At 37.4% G+C, this 18,969-nt stretch overlaps 1 protein-coding gene across 1 annotated transcript in view; it reads left to right on the forward strand.

The window, feature by feature from the left end:
* The window catches only part of pik3r3b (phosphoinositide-3-kinase, regulatory subunit 3b (gamma)), a 163,448-nt gene that overhangs the window by 51,399 nt on the left and 93,080 nt on the right, over positions 1–18,969 (forward strand). The window contains exons 3-4 of the mRNA XM_079431954.1: positions 8,466–8,561; positions 9,197–9,274. Of these exons, the coding sequence (XP_079288080.1) occupies positions 8,466–8,561; positions 9,197–9,274 (174 nt within the window). The remainder of the gene's footprint in view (positions 1–8,465; positions 8,562–9,196; positions 9,275–18,969) is intronic.

The following is an 18,969-nucleotide window of genomic DNA, read 5'->3' on the forward strand; positions in this document are numbered from 1 at the left end:
GCTGGTGGGCAACGCACACATTTACATCAAGAAGAAAAAAAATAACTTCAGTCTGCTTTTATCTCCCTTTTCTTATTATGCATGCCTCAGTAGGCCATGGTCAGACACTCATGAATGAATACATTTGCAGCGCACAGACTTTAGTTTCTCTCACGGTAGTGAAGAGGTCTTTAATAGCTCATTAAGGGCCCTGCAGTAAGTGAGCGTTAATGTTCTCGTTGCAAAGGATGGACGACCACCACATTGTGGACACTGAATTGATCTAGTTACCCGACACAACAGATATTTTGAAAAGTGAATTGAAAACTGTTGAACCCTATTGAATTTTATTGTATGGACAAAAAAAAAACCCATTAAAATCATATAGATTTGGAATGACATGAAATAAGGATGAGTAAATGATGACTGATGGGTCATGGATCAAATGATTGGTCAGTCAGATTTTTAACGTCTGTAATTTCTTCTAAACAATTTACTGAACTTGCATAGTATGGTATTGTCAATGTATCACCCAGCCCTAGTTGAAATATGTAAATAACTCGTATATTACAGCCTCAAGTGGAAAAAAGGGGGGAAAAAATAAATAAACCATGAAATGTATTAATATTACTAATTTAAATTAATTCTTCTGCCAAGTAGTATAATTTATTAGACTATAGCTGCAGGTTGTTTACATGCCAAGCCACATGCCACGTTTAATACTGTATATAAACTGTGACTTCAGGTGTGTATTTACAGATTCTCATCAAATTTAAACTTATTTGATTTATATAAGGCTCTGCTTTTTTTTTTTTTTTTTTTTAAGAAACAGTTCTTTATTCCCAAAACATCATACACTGTAACCATTGAAGCTGTAATACCATTTGCTGATTTGCTGCAAACTTTTGTTCAATGACATGTTAACCTCAGTCGTATAAACTCACAGCCCTCTTCTGACTCTTCCAGTTTTTTTTTTTTTTTTTTTCATTTCGGATTTCTCCTTTTTCATCAACTCTTTTCTTATACCGCTCATCTGACAACACACAAATCTTTCCTCAGCTACTACGATCCCTCTCCCTCTCATTCTCCTCCCTCATGGAGTGCTCTAATTGAAGAGGCATGTGCTCTACGCCCCTCTTGTGGGACTCTGTCATTGGCTGCAGGCAAAACATCCGAGGCCAGGCCCCTGCCAGGTGGCATCTTTTTGGGATGGCCACACTGTGACTTTCCTCTCTTTTTTGCCTGGATCCATCACCTGCTTTACTCCTTCGCTGTTTACTTTCCTCTTTCTTCCTTCCTGCCCTCTCTTCAATCTTTTTACTCCTCTAACTGGTAGATATACACTTTTTTTTCTTTCTGTTTTTCACTTTCTGTTTTTCACTTTTTCAACTTTTTTTTTTATTTTTTTTTACCCAGGCTCACTTATCAAAATTATCTTACAAAGCTTCTTGCACATTTTGAGCCTATTTCAAAGTTAAATGTTGAGTGAGGAGCACTAAAAGAGCATTCAGTTCGTTCTGAAGCTGATGAATGTAAAGCTGACAATACATATCACAGCACTTTGGAAATTAAATGTATGGTGAGTGGCACTTAAAGGATAAAGCTCAATTACCTATAACAATAACAAACCACCTATACTAAATTCTACCCTAAACCTAACTGATAGTGTTAACAAAAGCAAACGTGAAATTTAAACACATTTGCTAAAGCAACCATGCCATTTTAGCTTGCTTATACAAATCTTTGAGCTTTTTATCATGAGTCATGACTTTATACTTAAGCAGTCTACATTGTAAGTGCAGTGGGCTACCAGGTGGGCTACCGAGTAAATTTACGTGCCAGAAAATACGCATGTGATACAAACTTCAAAATGTATTCGTTTACAAATCATGCACTATGGCAAAATTATTTTGAGGTTAACATACTTTGTGGAAGGAAACATATGAAAATTAGTCTTTATTAATCAATGATTTGTATGAAAATAAATATAAAATAGAATAAAATGTGTTTTACTGCCTCTAGTGTTCATTTCAGTGGGAATTGCATGAATAGGTACGTTTTTGAAGTAGAGTAAAAGTGTAGGTAGAGTCACATTTTTCCACTGAGGATAAGTTCGTTGATAAAATACAGACGTCAGTCAAGATGAGCTCTATCACACATTCACTATGAGAATCCAACCATTTTTATCCCAGAGGGCTCTTCATGGTGTTTAAATTTACTGAAATGGTTCAAAATTTGATAGATTGACAATCTCCCTCTTGGCATCACTTTCCCTCACTTCATAATCATTTTAATCTCGGCCTGTGTGAACCTGATAAAATTTGTGCGAACTATTGATTTGTGTAATGTATTTTCTTATGCTTTCAGGAATAGACAATGAGCACATAATCAATATAAAGGGAAGAGCTGGGCGGTTCTATCCATCTGGACAACTGGTTTGGATAGTGCATCTAAATTCAATTATTTTCACTGACATATTTTCACCATTATCTTAAATTATTCCAAACGCATTGTGGCCAGTGTGTGTGAGTAAGATGCTATTTTGTGAGGCAGTTGGTAATCTTTCCCGTGTTGAAGGGGGTGGCGCCCGCTATCACATGTGATTGATAAGGACGTGGATTGCAGGAATTAAAAAGCTGTGGAGTCTCTGTGTGTGTGTCACGATTCTACTGCATTTGAATCATAATTCATACTACTTTACGGGGTTATTTGTGAGTGTATACCTTTTGTGTGTGAGCTGGCCGGTCCACTTCTTTCATCACTCTAGCCTGTGGCAGGGTCAAAGGCTAAACATCCCTTATTGACAGTGGAGCAGCAGAGCAGGTAAAGAAACAGGGGAGAGTTTCAATTTCACACTGTAATGGAGGAAATGGCTATAGCTGTGTGTGTGTGAGAGAGAGAGATGGAGAAAAGAGAAAGGAAAAATCCTTCAAAAGCATTCTGAAGATCTACAGGAAGAGACTGATCCCTTATCACTTTGGCAGGACCGTTGTAGCTGCAAGCCTTCATCTGTCTGACCGCTGCTCCTCCTCCTCATACTCCAATTCCATTCGAGAGAGCCATCAGCTCTCTTTGTCTGAATCTTATGTATTGTGCACCGGGTTTTATGTACAAAGCTTGATTTACTATGTGGCATCACTTTAAAAGAGATGAAGGGTGTGTTATGTAGAGCGGGAGCTTTATTTTCACGTTGCGTTATGGATTGTGTTGTGTGGATTGTGCACACAAATCCCATTTGATTTCGAAATTCAATCTGGCTGTCTGCTGTCATCCTGCAAGTGATGTAATCTCATCCGTTTGCTCAGACAATGTTGTCAATATCCGTTGCATCCACATTTGATGCTATAGTAATGAATTCAGCATAGTGAATGTCACACTGATATAAAAGGAAAAAAAAGACATTAAAAATGAGTATATTCACACATAGATCTTGACCAGGTGTCTTCACACTGGAGCCTTGTGACCGCCAGGGGGCCACAGGAAACTTAAGAGAATTTGAAGAAATTTCCTGTATTTTATTTCTGTTTTTGTTCCCTGTATTTTCATATTTAACTGTAACAAAGAAGCCAGTTTATTTAATTTAGTGCATGTATTTAATTGAGCTAGTTTATTTAATTTAGTATTGTTTATATGCCATTAAATTTATTTTGAATATTGAATATTTGTTTAATATTTAGAATCGAATAAAGTTTAAAAATATTCATGCGTTTCATTTATTAATATATGGAATATTTTCAGTTTTTATTAATTTTGTTTTGGACATTTGTCTTTTTGTCTATATAGTTTATTCTATTTAGCTTTCATTTTATATTTTTGTATTTCAGTTTTAGTCATTTTTCTCAACTTAAGCTTATTATAGTTAGTTCCCAGGGTGACATTTCTAAGTTTTTAAAGTTTATTTTATTTAATCTTTCCAATTTGTGCAACTTGGCATGACATACATCTAATGTTCAGATTGAGCATTTGTTCTGTTTGTGTATGTATTTCACATTTGATATCTTCCCAGAATCTTATGTAAGATCCCACCAGTGGCTCTCACCATTCCTTTGTCCCTTCTGCAGCACACAAAGGCTCACATATCTGCATCACTGAGACACTGAGGCTAGTGTGGCACCCCCTAGTGCTCACTGCTATATATTGCTCCGTGTGAGGTGGACTCTAAATAAAGAAAGAGCAGGTCTCACTGTATGGCACCCTCAAAGGGAATGAGCCAGTAAAATACAATTATTGTAATAGTTAATGTGTGCAGAAAATTAGTAAATAGTGCTGACAATGTCCTGAATATACTTGGGCAAGTCAGAAAATTAAAAGGAAGATTTGTTTTAATTTATGGGAAACCAGGCGTAAGAGAATATGTTTGTTCATATGAATTTGTTGTGTTTCCCACATTTTCATCTGGCTGACCCCCGACTTTGGACGCTTAATGGCTTTGTGCAGAAGTGCTGATCCATTCAGTAATTCCTTGTCATTGTGACCAGAGCTCGTTAAAACACACACACACACGGGACAATGAAACCCCTAGAAATTGCTTTCTGTCCTCTTAATAGAAAACGGATAAGATCTGATAGGCTCGTGTGTTCTCACAGAGCGGCTAGGACGGACACACACAAGCTTTGTACAGTGACAGCGACACCCCCACAGTTTAACATAGTCTCGTGCTTTACACTCATGCCATTAATGGGATCAACAATAGATATTAAGTGGAGATGTATTTCCCCTAGAAGTCCTTTACCAACAGTGCCATGTTTTGTTTGCTTTGTCCTTCCTTTTTTGCAGATCTTTTGATTGTCTTAAGTTACCTGCAAGCTAATTAGCATGCATTTGAACTGCAAAACACCTGGAAAATGCTTGCAAACATGTAACAGTGGGTGCGATTTGACACATTGAATGTTTCCTTGATAAATATTAATTTCTTTCAACCCCAAACTTTTAAACAGTAGTATAATTTTTTAAAAAGTGTTGCTAAATTTGCTAAATAATACAATTTGCTTAATATTTATATTATTAGTTGTCATATATCATATCAATGATAACAATTAATTTATAAAATATATTAAATAAATAATATATAATAAATGTGATATTGTGCATCCTATATGTGAGCCAATGAGATTTCACAGTAGGAGGGGCTACTGAACATGACTCTGAAGAAATGTTGAAACAACAGAATCGTTGTATTAGTTGTCATGGTGTTGTTCTCAGTATTGCTTTTCCCATGCTCTGTCCTTTCCCTCTCGTTCCTCTGTTCTTTGCTGTCCCTCACCCATCAGCTAGTGCCTCACGTTTTGAGAAATTGCCTCAGTGATGTTTTCTGACAGTGACGTTAATCGAAGCACCAAACGCCTAGTAGCACTCCAATTGAAAGGAAATTTGCCCACTGCCTTCTACACAAAGCCAAACAACCTGTGACCGCTTTTACACACACATAAACGTGAAAGTCCTTGCGCACATGTGTGGTGCCAGAAATGTAAACACAAGTTCACGCTGGTGCAAATCGAAGGTCAGAGTTTTGACATTTGAAACACATGAGGAAAAAAAAATGGTAAAAATCCAAGTCAGATGTCTGAAATGATTTCCCGATGCCTCATACATTTGTTTTCCAGTGTTTTTGAGTGTTTTGTAGCAATTGTTTATATAATACAGGAAAAATATGGATTTAGCACGCATTTCTGCATGAATTGGTCACAAAATTTGATCTCGCTTATATCAATAGACAAACATAATCCGCTTAAATCACGTTATTCACATGCTTTTTCCACCCTCCACTGTTGTGTTCAATTAAGACAAAATGTATTATTGTTTGTCTCCTTATTAATTAAGATCAGATCAAATTTTATGGCTAATTTCCTCGTGATAAAGGGTTCACATACTTCCTGGAACTATAATTCATCAACTAACCATCTAAGTTAAAATACCACTCCTACATCTTTAGTTTCTCTATAATGAAAGATATAGTTTGCACACAGCTCCACATTAATCTTGTGTCTTATAAATCTTGGCTGGCCAACAATTAAGGAATGTGAGGATTCCAAAACAAAAGGAACAAGGGAGAGAAAGAGTGTGTGTGTGTGTGTGTGTGAGAGAGAGGGAGAGAGAGAGAGAATTATGATTCCTCCCATCGTGCTCTGACCTGTTTGCTCATTCATAAGGCGTCACTTGTTGAGGTCCATAGAGAAACCAGCAGGATGTGGAGCAATTAAATGCACCGCGTATTGTTGGAATACCAATGCGCTCCGCCGTTAACGTGTGTAATCTCAAACCTCCACCATCTTTGTGCCACCTGCATCAAAGCCTCAGGGGAACTTTTCATTAATCTTTGTTTTTTTTAATCACTGTCATCTCCCCCTTTCCTGTTCCTGGAGCTTCATCTATTACTTCTAAAGGATCACAGCAATTTATACATTTGCATATGGAAAGTCAAAGTGATGGGCCTAATCAGTTTCTGTACTGAAGATGCTGATGTTTCTTGTTAGATTTAACCTGTTGGATCTAAATGACACTTCAGCTAAACCTTTATCATGGTGCTTTGACAAATAACACAGTCCAGAAAATATTGCCACCTCGTAGCGTGATTCTCCCGTGCGAAAATTACAGCGGGATGCAACAAGGGCCACTGCTGTGCAGATTAGCACACCAATTACACCTGTGCATGGGAACGCAAACTTTTCCTGCTGTCAACAGATGCTTGTGTGTGAGATTCTGTTAAATAAACAGCCATTTCCTAATTACAGAAAGAAAAAACGAGAGATAGCATTGGTTTCTGTGTAGACATTAGCGGGTGGTGCACATCCGTGCTAATTAGTGTTGTCACTGAAGATAACTCACAAGAGCCTGTAAACAACAACTATAAGAGTACTACAGTTGAACGGACCTCATGCTTCACATAATGGTGCAGAAAATCGTAATTTCTCGCTATAATGCAAATTTGATGTAAATGGAACCACATACTGATATAAATGAGTTTAACAATGTTTGTAAATGTGAGTTAAGTTTACTGTTCAGAGAGAAAAGAAAATCCCGCTCTGAGTTTGATATGTAATAACTTAAATAGTTATTTTAATGTTTGTTTATTTTTTTTGTTAGTAATATTAATACATTAAGATGAAATCATGTTTATTCCATGTAGTTACGAGAGTGATGCATTGCTGTCATATGACCTTTAGACTTTATTTGCATGTGTGAAAGTGACTCCACTTCATCATGTTTTCTTAGTTAGCTAATTTTTTGTCACCCTCACCTTAAACTTTTTTTAAGGTTAGGCTTTAATGTTGTTACAACATTAATTCTGCATATACTAACACAATTTTAATATAATAAGTAGTATAAATTAATACTAATGTATTATAAACAAACATGAGCAAACCTTTAAATATCAGTTTTTCAATAATATTTTACAAATTCCATATTTCTTTTGTTCTAAGGGCTAATAGTCTTTTCATGCACAGTCTGCTGTGTTTCCACTCTTCACCATGCTCTCTGGTCATGTGTGACATGCTCAGTGTCCCAGAACAACATAGACAGGGTGTCATGTGAAGGATGCTGTCGTGTTTCTCTCTTTCACACATATGGGCAGTGTGTCATTGACATTACTAGATGTGAATACTAAAAATCAGACCCCCTCAAGGATTTTATCCATGGTGGTCTGAACGCATATAATTGCCCACATATAGAGATATATGGGCACACTCCCAACTGGAACCTCAACAGAAGGTCAGTGCTCAGTAGAAGGACAGTGGAAATGGGTAGAGACAATAATGCTTATGAAACATTATCCACTGTATTTCATTCTGCTGGAGGACATATCATATACTGAATTTTAAAAACCCATTTGGACGAAATGTTGATAATTTGAGGCAATTAAAGGGATAGTACACCCAAAAATTAAAATTCTGTCATCATTTACTTATGTATTTCCAAACCTGTATGACTTTCTTTCTCCTGTGGGACACAGAGGATATTTTGAAGAATGCTGGTAACTAAACAGTTTAGATTCCTATTGACTTCCGTTGAATTGGGTGGTGGTGATGGCGCAGTGGATAAGACACATGCCTTTGGTGTGAGAGACCTGGGTTCGAATCCACTGTGAGACACCAATGTGTCCCTGAGCAAGACACTTAACCCCTAGTTGCTCCAGAGGCGTGCGACCTCTGACATATATAGCAATTGTAAGTTGCTTTGGATAAAAGCGTCAGCTAAATGAATAAATGTAAACGGCAAAATGTGTTAGTATTTGTAAACATTAAAATAAACTAGATTAATTCTGTTTTTTAGAGGTTGTGTGAACTGTTGAATAAACCTAAATTTGTGTGAGGTTGAGACTTGAGTATCATGTTGCATATCTACCATGCTTGTGTGAATATGACAACCTGACTGTTCCCTAAGGAGAGATGAGATGTGGGTTTACAGGCAGCCACCTAATCAGGGAATTTGGTCTCACCACTGGGATTTCTCATCATCATCTCTCTCTCTGCCTCCTCCTCTGACAGGCCCCTGTGGAAAGGGAGATGTTGTGGAGCAGTGCGCTCTGCCTGACCAGACCCCAGTCGTGGTGCTCAGGCTGACGGAGGCCCTAGAGAGACTGGGTGAGTTTGCTCCTCAGCCTCACCTATCTAATTTAACTACTCAGAGAGAGTCAGACACCAGTCTAGCATTTACATTGGTGACTCATTATGTTATTGACAAATTCTAGTAATTGTATATTTAGTGCGCTATTGTATATTTCCTTCATATTAAATTAAATGTATATTTTTTGCAAGTAGAAAAAACTAATCTATAGAGTCTGTTAATTGCATATGAAAGGTTCTTGTAGCATGGTAATAATGATAATGATAATGTCATTCAAAAGTTTGGGTTTGGTCTCACCAAGGCTGCATTTATTTGATCAAAAATACAGTAAAAGAATAAAAAGAATAATAATATTGTGAAACACTGTTACAATTTAAAATAACCATTTTCTATTTTTAGATATTTTAAAATTGAGTTTATTCATCTAATGATAAAGCTGAATTGAACTGGCCTCAAACTTTTGGAAGGTAGTGTATATATCAAAATGCAATGTTTTTGCCATCTAATACCATTACTTTACCATTGTACCACCACAGTACTTTTTGTAAGGGGTTTAAATGTACCTTATTTCTCCAACAGTTCAATTTACTAAACAGTTCTGATAGCACATCAGATTATAAACCTGACTTTTGACCTCTGTCTTTTGCTCAAGACTGGGAGAATGAGCCACTGTACCAGTCTGGCCAGACCTCCACTGGATCCCCAGAATTATTGCAGACTTTGGAAACAGGTAAGTTCATAACATGTTTTTCATAAGTTGTTTAATTTGTACATTCTAATTTCATAATATGTATTAAATAGCATATTCAGCCCCATGTGCCATAATAGGCATCTAGTTATTAAACAACCATTAAGTTTCTGATTGTATGAGAGTCTTGAGAGTCTTAATTAAATGATAAAAGTATAATGATAAAGTAATCATGAATGGGATATAATTTATTCAGACAAATCTGAGATCAAATTGTTGCTGTCGTGTGTATGTGGTTCAGAAGAAAAAAAATAAGAATGGCAGTCCTAATCGTAAAATATGTAAAAACATGAAAAGATAAAGAGGAAAAAACAACAATTAAACATTTTTGAGCAGTTCAGTAACTTCCAGTGTTCTGCAGTGTAAATCCAGGCCACTGCTGTTTAAAAAGTTTGCAAAGTTTAGCTGAAGTTCTTATTTAGCACCACAAGGGAGTGCTCTGGCTCCGTACTTTTTTTTGGGGGGGTGCTGTTTCCCAAAAAAACTCAGCACTACTGTTGGATTAGATGTAGCAAGTACAAGCATATTCACACACACACACACACACACACACACACATCTCATCCTCTTCCTCTCTACTAAAATGATTACGTAGAGCATGGATTTCCCATAGGAGAAAACTCCTTTTATCATTGCAGTTCACATCAAATTGTTATTTCAGACTGAGACTTTTATTAAGTTTAAAGAAGGGACTGTGTTTGTAATCGGATTGTAATCTGTTATGCCACTGAAGTGCAGATATACGTAGTCCAGCAAAACCCTTGACATCTTGACATTGTGTATGGCACACATTTGCACAGATAAAGCTAGTTGTCACAGCTTTAGCATCACAACTGTATAAATAAATCTACTGGTTGACAATGTCACATATGTTGACCTGGGCATGTTCATGTCACTTTCTTTAGAGTACATGTGCACACTTATGCTCACATGCACAAATCCATAAAAGGGCAAAGGGTCTTTCACGAGTTGCTGCACAGATTCTGAAATATGTCTTCTGACACTAAGCACTCTTATGAACTGAGGAACTATATGTATAGGGTAGATGTTGTCAGGTTGTGACTGGTTGACATGAATGTGCTCTGACAATGTGGTAAGGCCAGTTTACAGTGGTGTAGGAAAGGTTAGCTTTTCATTGACTTTTAAAAGACTCCTTCAGTATGTTTGAGAATGTTCTTCAGGCTTATAAGTCCAGTCGCTTATCATGCCATACAAGTTTAGATTGAATTTGGTCATTACAAAACTCAATTTCCTTTTCAAAGTGATTTCTTTTACAAGTGTTTTGGGTCAATATTGTTAAAATTGACATTTATTGTTAAATATATATATATATAGAATAGAATATTGTTTTTTTAGAAGTGTGTGTGTGTGTGAGTGTGTGACATCTCTTTATTATATGCATCTTTTTTTTTACATAACACTTGTTGTTTAAAAATTTCCATTCACATCTAACCATAACTCTAACCTTTGAGTTGTATGAATGCCATTAAGCCAACCGTGAAATGTTGCAAAGTATATCCAGCAACCATTTCCTGTAGTTATATAACAGGTTAGTTACTCAGTGTGGAAATACTCACACCATTGCATACTCTCATAAGTGTTTTGGCAGACACGCACCATGGTTGCCATTTAAAAGCCCAGCCAAGAAGTGGTGAAGTCCAGTGGCCACAGAAGACCAGAGACAACATTATGTCACCCAGCTAGAGCTTCTGCTAACCAACCAGCGATTTGTGGATCCACAGTGTGTTGTCATGGAGATGGCAAGCAGTTTTAGCCACGGGGTTACATATTTTAGTAAAACGAGAAAGAACGATAGAGGAAAGGTTTCATGTAGGAGGTAGAGAGGAGCAGAGAGAGGAATGACTCATGATCAGGTGTATCGAAGATCGACAAGTTCACACGCAGTAAATTCAAACTACTGGTCAAAGAGGATTGACAAACATTTGCATGTGTGCATGAATATGCATTCGGTGTACAGTAAAAGCACACAAGCTTGAACTCACACACACATACACGGTTGACAAGAAAAGGAAAGCAATTCCAGCTCTGTCTCCCTGGATACAGTGACAGGCGCACGGAGAGCGTGGCTGACCCATGCCCACTCGACAACATGCCAACAAGCACCTCTTCCCTTCTGTTTATTAATTCCGACATTCATTATTGACGCATTTCTCTTCTTTTTCTTGTGTGAGAGAAGCTGAGCTCAGCAAAACACAAATTAAAAACACTCTTTTTATCTTCCGCACTTCCCGCTCTCCCATTGGCTGCCAGTGATGTCATCCTGTCTCATATGCAATAGTCAATAACCTATTAGAGTCCAGCGTTTTACAGTCAGCTTGGGCAGAAGAGGCTTCTGCCGCTTGAGCTCTTCTACGCCCTTTGTTTTATTGGAGTCTTTTAGTGATCGTCTTGATTAACATGCCCTAAAGTCCTAAAGATTTCTGAGGGGAGACGGTTCTGTGCCCCCAGGGAACACTTTGTTCTGCGGGTGGTGTTATAATTGTTTTTCATTGCAAATTATGTTTTTTCCTGTCTGTAAATGCGGGCCATTTAAAGACTGCAGAGATGCAATCATTTGTGCATATTAATTTTATGTGGTATGTTTGGGATATATAATGCATCACATGCATATTCATCTTTAACGTAACCATAACCGTTCACTCTTGAAGACTTGAGCTGTATCAGCCACTCAGTTCGGTCATTTCAGCAGTCTCATTGGAAATGTCCTCAACTTTTTGCAAGACGGCCTCTCTAGTTTTGTTTACGCTCACTCTACCTGCATAATCTATCCATGTCATCTGTTCTGTCCAGCTCTTTCTCCTCTTTTCTGCAGATACAGCCTTGGAAGCGATCACTAACAATGATGTCATCCCTCGATTGCTCTCTCTTCCTCACACACACACACATACACACACACTTACTTGTGGCCAGACTCCTCCCATGTTCAGCCTTTTTGGCTTTTAAAGTTTCCTGACAGAAATGTTCTGATCGATTCCTCCGCTGAGTTAGGGGCCGTTTATGCATTCTTGCATCCATCTGCACTGTTTTTATATAGTTTATATATATATATATATATATATATATATAAACATGCGCTATGTGGGTGTTTTTGACTGTTGTGATGCATTTCATAGCCTTAGTATCTCCTCCTATAAGTGCTGCACGATTGCATGTGAAGTTAAAAGAGATTCAGTTTTTTTTTTTAAACAGTCTATAAGGACACATGCATTCTGTTCCATTGAAATGCATATAGAAATCCTGTTTGCATAGATTCTATAAATAGACAGACATATAGATGACAAATGGACAGTTGGATGGATGTATAGACAGAGGGATAGATACAGTGGATGTAAGATAGATAGATAGATGGACATGCATTGAAAGATAGACATATGGAATGATCCATATTATGCCTTATTTTAAGCCTAATATCCTCAATGGAAAGCATGTTATATAACTGGTGAAGCTTTCTTCCTCTGCAGTGTAATGCCACTGTTGTATAATCTCTGTTTTTCCACTCTCTCTTATGTCTCCCCTCTTTTGAACAACTCCTTTTCATTCATCCATTTTCACTTATTTCCACTCCCTAACTCTTTTCATGCCCTCATCGAAGACTTGATTGGATGTAGACACATAATGCCAAACCAGTGTAAATTAAATGGAGTTCACAGCAGCTTAAACTGAATAACAACATACAAGTGTCTGCGTCTCTTCTGCACCGCTTTCTTCTTCTTTTTTCTTTCTTGACTTCTTCAACTTTTTTATTGCTGTCTTGTTTGCTTTCTTGCTTTTCTGTTTGCTTATTTGTCTTTCTATTTGTCCAATTTTAATAATTTTAGACTCATGTCGTCTATTATCTGTGGCCAAAACACATTTTCTCATCAGCAGCCCAGGAGTAATTTTATATAATTAAGATTGATTCTTTTGCAAAGTTGCCATCTTTTCACTTTATTAGATTAAGAGTTGTTTAATGACCTGCAGCTTTAATCAGTGGGAAGTTTAGTCTGTTGGGTTTATAACGAGGCCTACTGTATTTGGTGCTGTAATTCTGTAGGTCTGTGTCTGTTGATTTGTTTTGAGTCTCTGCATGTCCCTCTTCTCTGTGTGCTGGCTCTTCTTTTCCTTGCTTTCATCACCTAAGATGTTTACATGACAATCTCCCCACGCATTTTTTACTCTCATCACCTTATCTCTACTATCGCACATGCATTCTCGCACGTACACAAATGCATGCTCACCACGCTCCTGTCCCATCCCAGAGGGTAAACAGTGGCAGGCCACAGGCATTATGAACTGTACTGTTGCACAATGCTGGTCTCAGCGTTTATGAGCGTATATGTATATATTGACAAAATGGGCAAGACTGTTATTGTGGTGTCTAAATGTCTTTTTTGGTCTTTGCGGCACAGAGCTGAATGAAAGATGGCGCAATTTAGTTATAGAAACAGTAGACCCAAAAATGAAAAGTCTGTTAGTATGTACTCAGCATCATGGATTTCGAAAACCTGTATGATATTCTATCGTGGGACAAGTGTTTATTAAGGAGATTTGTTCACACAAATGGGGAAGTCGTGGCCTAATGGTTAGAGAGTCGGACTCGTAACCCAAAGGTTCGAGTCTCAGGTCCAGCAGGGATTGTAAGTGGGGGGAGTGAATAACCAGCGCTCTCTCCACCCTCAATACCACGACTGAAGTGCCCTTGAGCAAGGCACCGAACCCCCAACTGCTCCCCGGGCGCTGCAGCATAAATGGCTGCCCACTGCTCCGGGTGTGTGTTCACGGTGTGTGTGTGTGTTCACTGCTGCGTGTGTGCACTTTGGATGGGTTAAAAGCAGAGCACAAATTCCAAGTATGAGTAACCATACTTGGCCGTATGTCACATCACTTTCACTTTTTTCACTTTCAAAAATGAAAATTCAGTTTTCTGTCATTTATTTACCCTCACGTAATTCCGAAATCATAGGACTTTCTATACTGTGGAACATAAAATCAGAAATTCTTCTAAATATAATCTTTGGTCCCACTTTATATTAGGTGGCCTTAACTACTATGTACTTACATAAAAAATTTGTATAATGTACTTATTGTGTTCATATTGTATTGCAAAACAATTTTGCTGCTATTGCGGTAGGTTACGGGTAACAATAGGGACACGTTTGTTGGTATGGGAATGTTTAAGGGTGGGTTAAGGTAAAGGATAGGTCAGCAATGTTATAAATGTAATTACAGAAATTGATTACAAATGTAATTACATGCAGGTATTTTTTAAAATAGAAGTACAATGTAAAAACGTACAAAATGTACACAATAAGTGCATTGTATCAAATTATTTATTAATTAATTAATTTATTTGTATTTATTAAGCAAATAAAGCAATACAAACAGACAAACAAAGGGAGAAAAAGATATGTACCAGGAGAATGCAATTGCAGCAATTGTGTTGGCTTGCGAAAGAAAAAAAAAAATCTAATTATTAATTTAAATGTAAGTGCATTGCAGTTAAGGCCACCTAATGTAAAGTGGGGCTGATGGCAGAATTTTATTTTTTGGGTGAACTGTTCCTTTGATTGAAGAATGTTCAAGTTGCACTTTTACAATACAATGTAAATGTACTGTAAATTGCTGTTAAGCAACATTTTAAACACCATATTTTAAATGGATAACAACTTAATTTTAGTCTGTTCTTCACTGAAAGCCAAGGGCGTACGTTGGTGGCTTTCGGCATTGGTGGGGACATAAACCCAATCCCCCCCACCGGTTATAATTTATATAGCTCAAGAGTTTTTTTTTTTTTTTTTAATAGTATGTTTAACAGACAATAATTACACAATTATGATTTTGTGAACCATCAAACATCAGCATCAGAGCACTGGGTGTCTTAATCACACATCACTTTATTTTAAAATTAATCGAATTGGACCCAGGATGATTCTGAAAGAATACTCTGCTGTTGCTGTAGTAACGAAACTCGTGCACATCTGATTGACAGATAAACTGCACGTTCTTATATCAGTGTTGTTTTTTATTTTGTGGATATTTCAGTTAACAGTTTGATTTGTACATTCAGTTGAACAACATTAATTTAAAGTTAAAGACTCTCTGCGGCGACTCAGGATGCTGTTCCAAATCCTGCTGCACCACACTTACTTACTGCTGCCACTTACATAGTTTACCAAAAAAAAAAAAAAAAAAAATCACATTATATTTGTCCCAAATTATTGTTGATGTTCATGACTTTATCCTAGGCTGAAAGATTGTGTATCTTTCCGCACAACGTTTGTCTTTCTGTCCGTATGCTTTATATAGGGAGCAGGTACGGACTGGGACAACATTTCAGGCTGGGAAATCTCACTCATCCAGGCCATCCCATAAACCCACAACAAAATTTGAAACCACGGACAACTACAGTGCCCTCCATAAGTATTGAAACAGTAAGGACAAAATTGCTCTGTTGGCTGTGGAGTCAAGACATTTGCAAATATGATTAAAAGATGAATATGAGACAAATCTACAGAATGTCACATTTTATTATGAGCCGTTTCAACACATAGATGTTTTACCAAATAAAAAGAACAGCACTTTTAGAGTTCATCCCACTCATTGATGTGAGCATAAGTATTGGGACAGTTGAACATAAGGCAGATATAAAAGATTAAAAGCTATTATTTAGTTGCAGATCCCTTGCGCACAATCACAGCAGTAAGTCTGTGGCCCATAGACATCACCAGACTCTTGGTCTCATCCTTTGAAATGCTTTTCCCAGCCTTTAATGCTGCCAATTCCACTTGTTGCTTGTTTTGGAGAGTTTCTGCCTTTCCTCTTCAGCTGGGGAAATTCATGTTCAATCGGTTTTAAATCTGGAGATTGACTTGGGCAATCTAAGACTTTCCATTTCTTTGCCCTTATAAATTCCTTGACTGAACTGGCAGGGTGTTTTGGGTCATTGTCCTGATGCAATATGACGCATTTCCCAGTGAATCTGGTGGCATTTTCTTGAATATTGGTAGGCAAGATGGTTTTGTACCCTTCCAAATTCATTCTGCTACTGTCATCATACATTAAGTCATCAGTAAAGTTGAGAGGGCCTGTTCCAGAGGCAGCCATGCATGCTCATACCATGACACCACCTCCACCATGCTTTACGGATGAGGCTGTATGCTTGGGATCATTGCAGTACCCTTTTTTCTCATCGGTCCATAAACACAGTTCCAAAACTCTTCTGGCTCACCTTTGTGCTTTTTTTTGCAAACTCTAATCTTGCCTTTCTATTTTTGGTGCTGGTCAGAGGTTTGCATCTTGCTGTGTAGCATCTGTAATTCTGGGTCAAAGTCTCCTGAGGACAGTAGATTGTCAGAGCATCACCCCAGCTTTCTGGAAGTTGTTGGTGATTTTACAGACATGTCTTTTAGGAGTCATTTTCACAGCTTTTATTATTTGTCTGTCATCAACTACTGTTGTTTTCTCAGCCGATCAGGTCGTTGTTGGTTGCTGGTGTCACTGGTGGTTTCCAAACTCTTGATTTCTCCATGCCTTTGTTTTTGCTAGAGCTCTAATTGAATTCCTCTTTTCTTTTAGCATCCAAGTTGCTTGCTTTTTTCTCAAAGTCAGCTCCCTCGTCTTCATCCTGGTATAAGATTTAGAATACAGAAGTAATGGATATAACTGATACGACACATTCCCTGCTTTTAATATCTGAAGAATTAATGCAACAGGACACAGCTGATCACTTAGAAAGACCTGTGAGGCAACTGTTCCAATACTTATGCTCACATCAGATAGAGGGATGAAACTCTAAAAGTGCTGAACTTCTTAGCTGGTAAAACATCTATGTGTTGAATCACCCAATAATAAAATGTGTCATTCTGTAGTTTTGTCTCATATTCAGCTTTTAATCATATTTGTAAATGTATCGACTCCACAGCCAACAAAGCAATTTTGTCTTTACTGTTCCATAACTTTTGGAGGGTCATCATCATCACATAAAAAAGTTTAAATCCCTAGGCTGAGGCCGTGCAAAATAATTCAAGGTTATCACTTGAACTTCCATTTTTCTTTTTAGTCTCTTCGTTTTCCCTGACATCTCCACATCTCTCTGTCCCTTATGTGTATGTTTACTTTTTTCACTAAGTTTTTTCATCAACACATTTCCACCTTGTTTCAAAACAACCACCTCATTATAATTTGTTTGCACATAGTATACTTTATTTGAGAAAAAAAATAAGTATTACATTAGGACCATATGTTGTTGTTTTATCTTACCTAAATGTCAAAATTGGTACAATAGCTACAGAAAAAATCTTATCATCTTAACATGTTTTTGCATTATCATGGGTCATGTTTGGTCCTATAAGGAAAATTAACCATGGTATTATTAGGCCTATGGTACAAGTAACCTTTTTTTTCTTTTCTTTTTTTTAGCAGACTAATTACCAGTTGTATAACCACAGTTTTACTACTACAAATACCATGGTGAACTATATAGTGCAAAACCATTGTTAATTTTTGGTAACCATGGTTTAACTATAGTAACCGTGTTAAATTTCATTGTGTTGTTGTTTGCCTTAGCTCCTTCTAAACCTGTTATAAAACAATGTGAATATTTGTCTGCTAAATTCCTACTCTTTACAATAGTAAATATGTCCTTTTGGTAGTTTTGCAGTAATTAATTGACTGCTATTGCTAACATTTGCTAGCAGTCTAATGTTTAACTAAGTAAACAAACACAAAACTACAATACAACAAAACTACAATAGTCTATTTACAGATGTAAATAAAAAAAGTGTCAGCACTTGAAGTCCTGAACAAGACAGTTTTGCCTCTCTGCTCCACCTGGTCGCTTCTACTCCATTCTCGAGTTTTCTAACGTATTTTCTTTAACTTGTTAGGTAATATCAATGATTTGACATTGCAGATGCGTCTGAAATGACAAAAACATATACATATATTTAATTATTTGATCAAAATTATTGCTAGAGACAGTTTGGTAGTGGCTGGATATTGGTAGGGACACGTCTCTAGCCATCCCACCCCCCCCCCCCCCCTAATTCTACGCCCCTGCTGAAAGCTATCATATGGCTTCAGAATATGGAGCATTTATCGCTTTTTGATACTTTGTCTTTTTTTGTAGCTTGAAAGCCCTCTTTCATTGTATTGAGCAGAGCAGCTCAGACATTCCACTAAAGATCTCCTTTTGTGTTCCAGGGAAGAAAAAGTACATTTCGTAAGGTCTTTGTCATCATGAAACAAATATCCTTCATCTTGACTGTAGATGTCACTCTCTGTTGACAGGATCTACAGTGCTGCCAGATGTTTACATTTATGGGCATCATTCTGTATTTCATGGCATTTTTACACCAATGAAATGACAACTAAATGTTTTGGTGTCTGTGAGTCAGGTCACAGAACAATGAAAGAGGTGATGGAGTTCAGTTTTAGGAGGAACATGGCCCCACTGGCCAGGTCCACAGCGGGTCTTGCGGTCACACAGGAATGAGAGCTGTCATCTCTGAAGCTATTTTACCCTCCCTGTTCCTAAAGGTTGCGCCTTACTGGAACAGCCCTCTTCATCACTCCAGAATAACGACGAACGCACAATATCAAAGCTTACAATAACATCCAGCACACATCTCCCAGAGGCACACAAAAGCACATGTAGCCTCTCACAGAACACTGAAATG

The sequence above is a fragment of the Barbus barbus genome (genome assembly GCF_936440315.1).
Source record: "Barbus barbus genome assembly, chromosome: 13".
In the NCBI taxonomy this organism is placed as follows: Eukaryota; Metazoa; Chordata; class Actinopteri; order Cypriniformes; family Cyprinidae; genus Barbus; species Barbus barbus.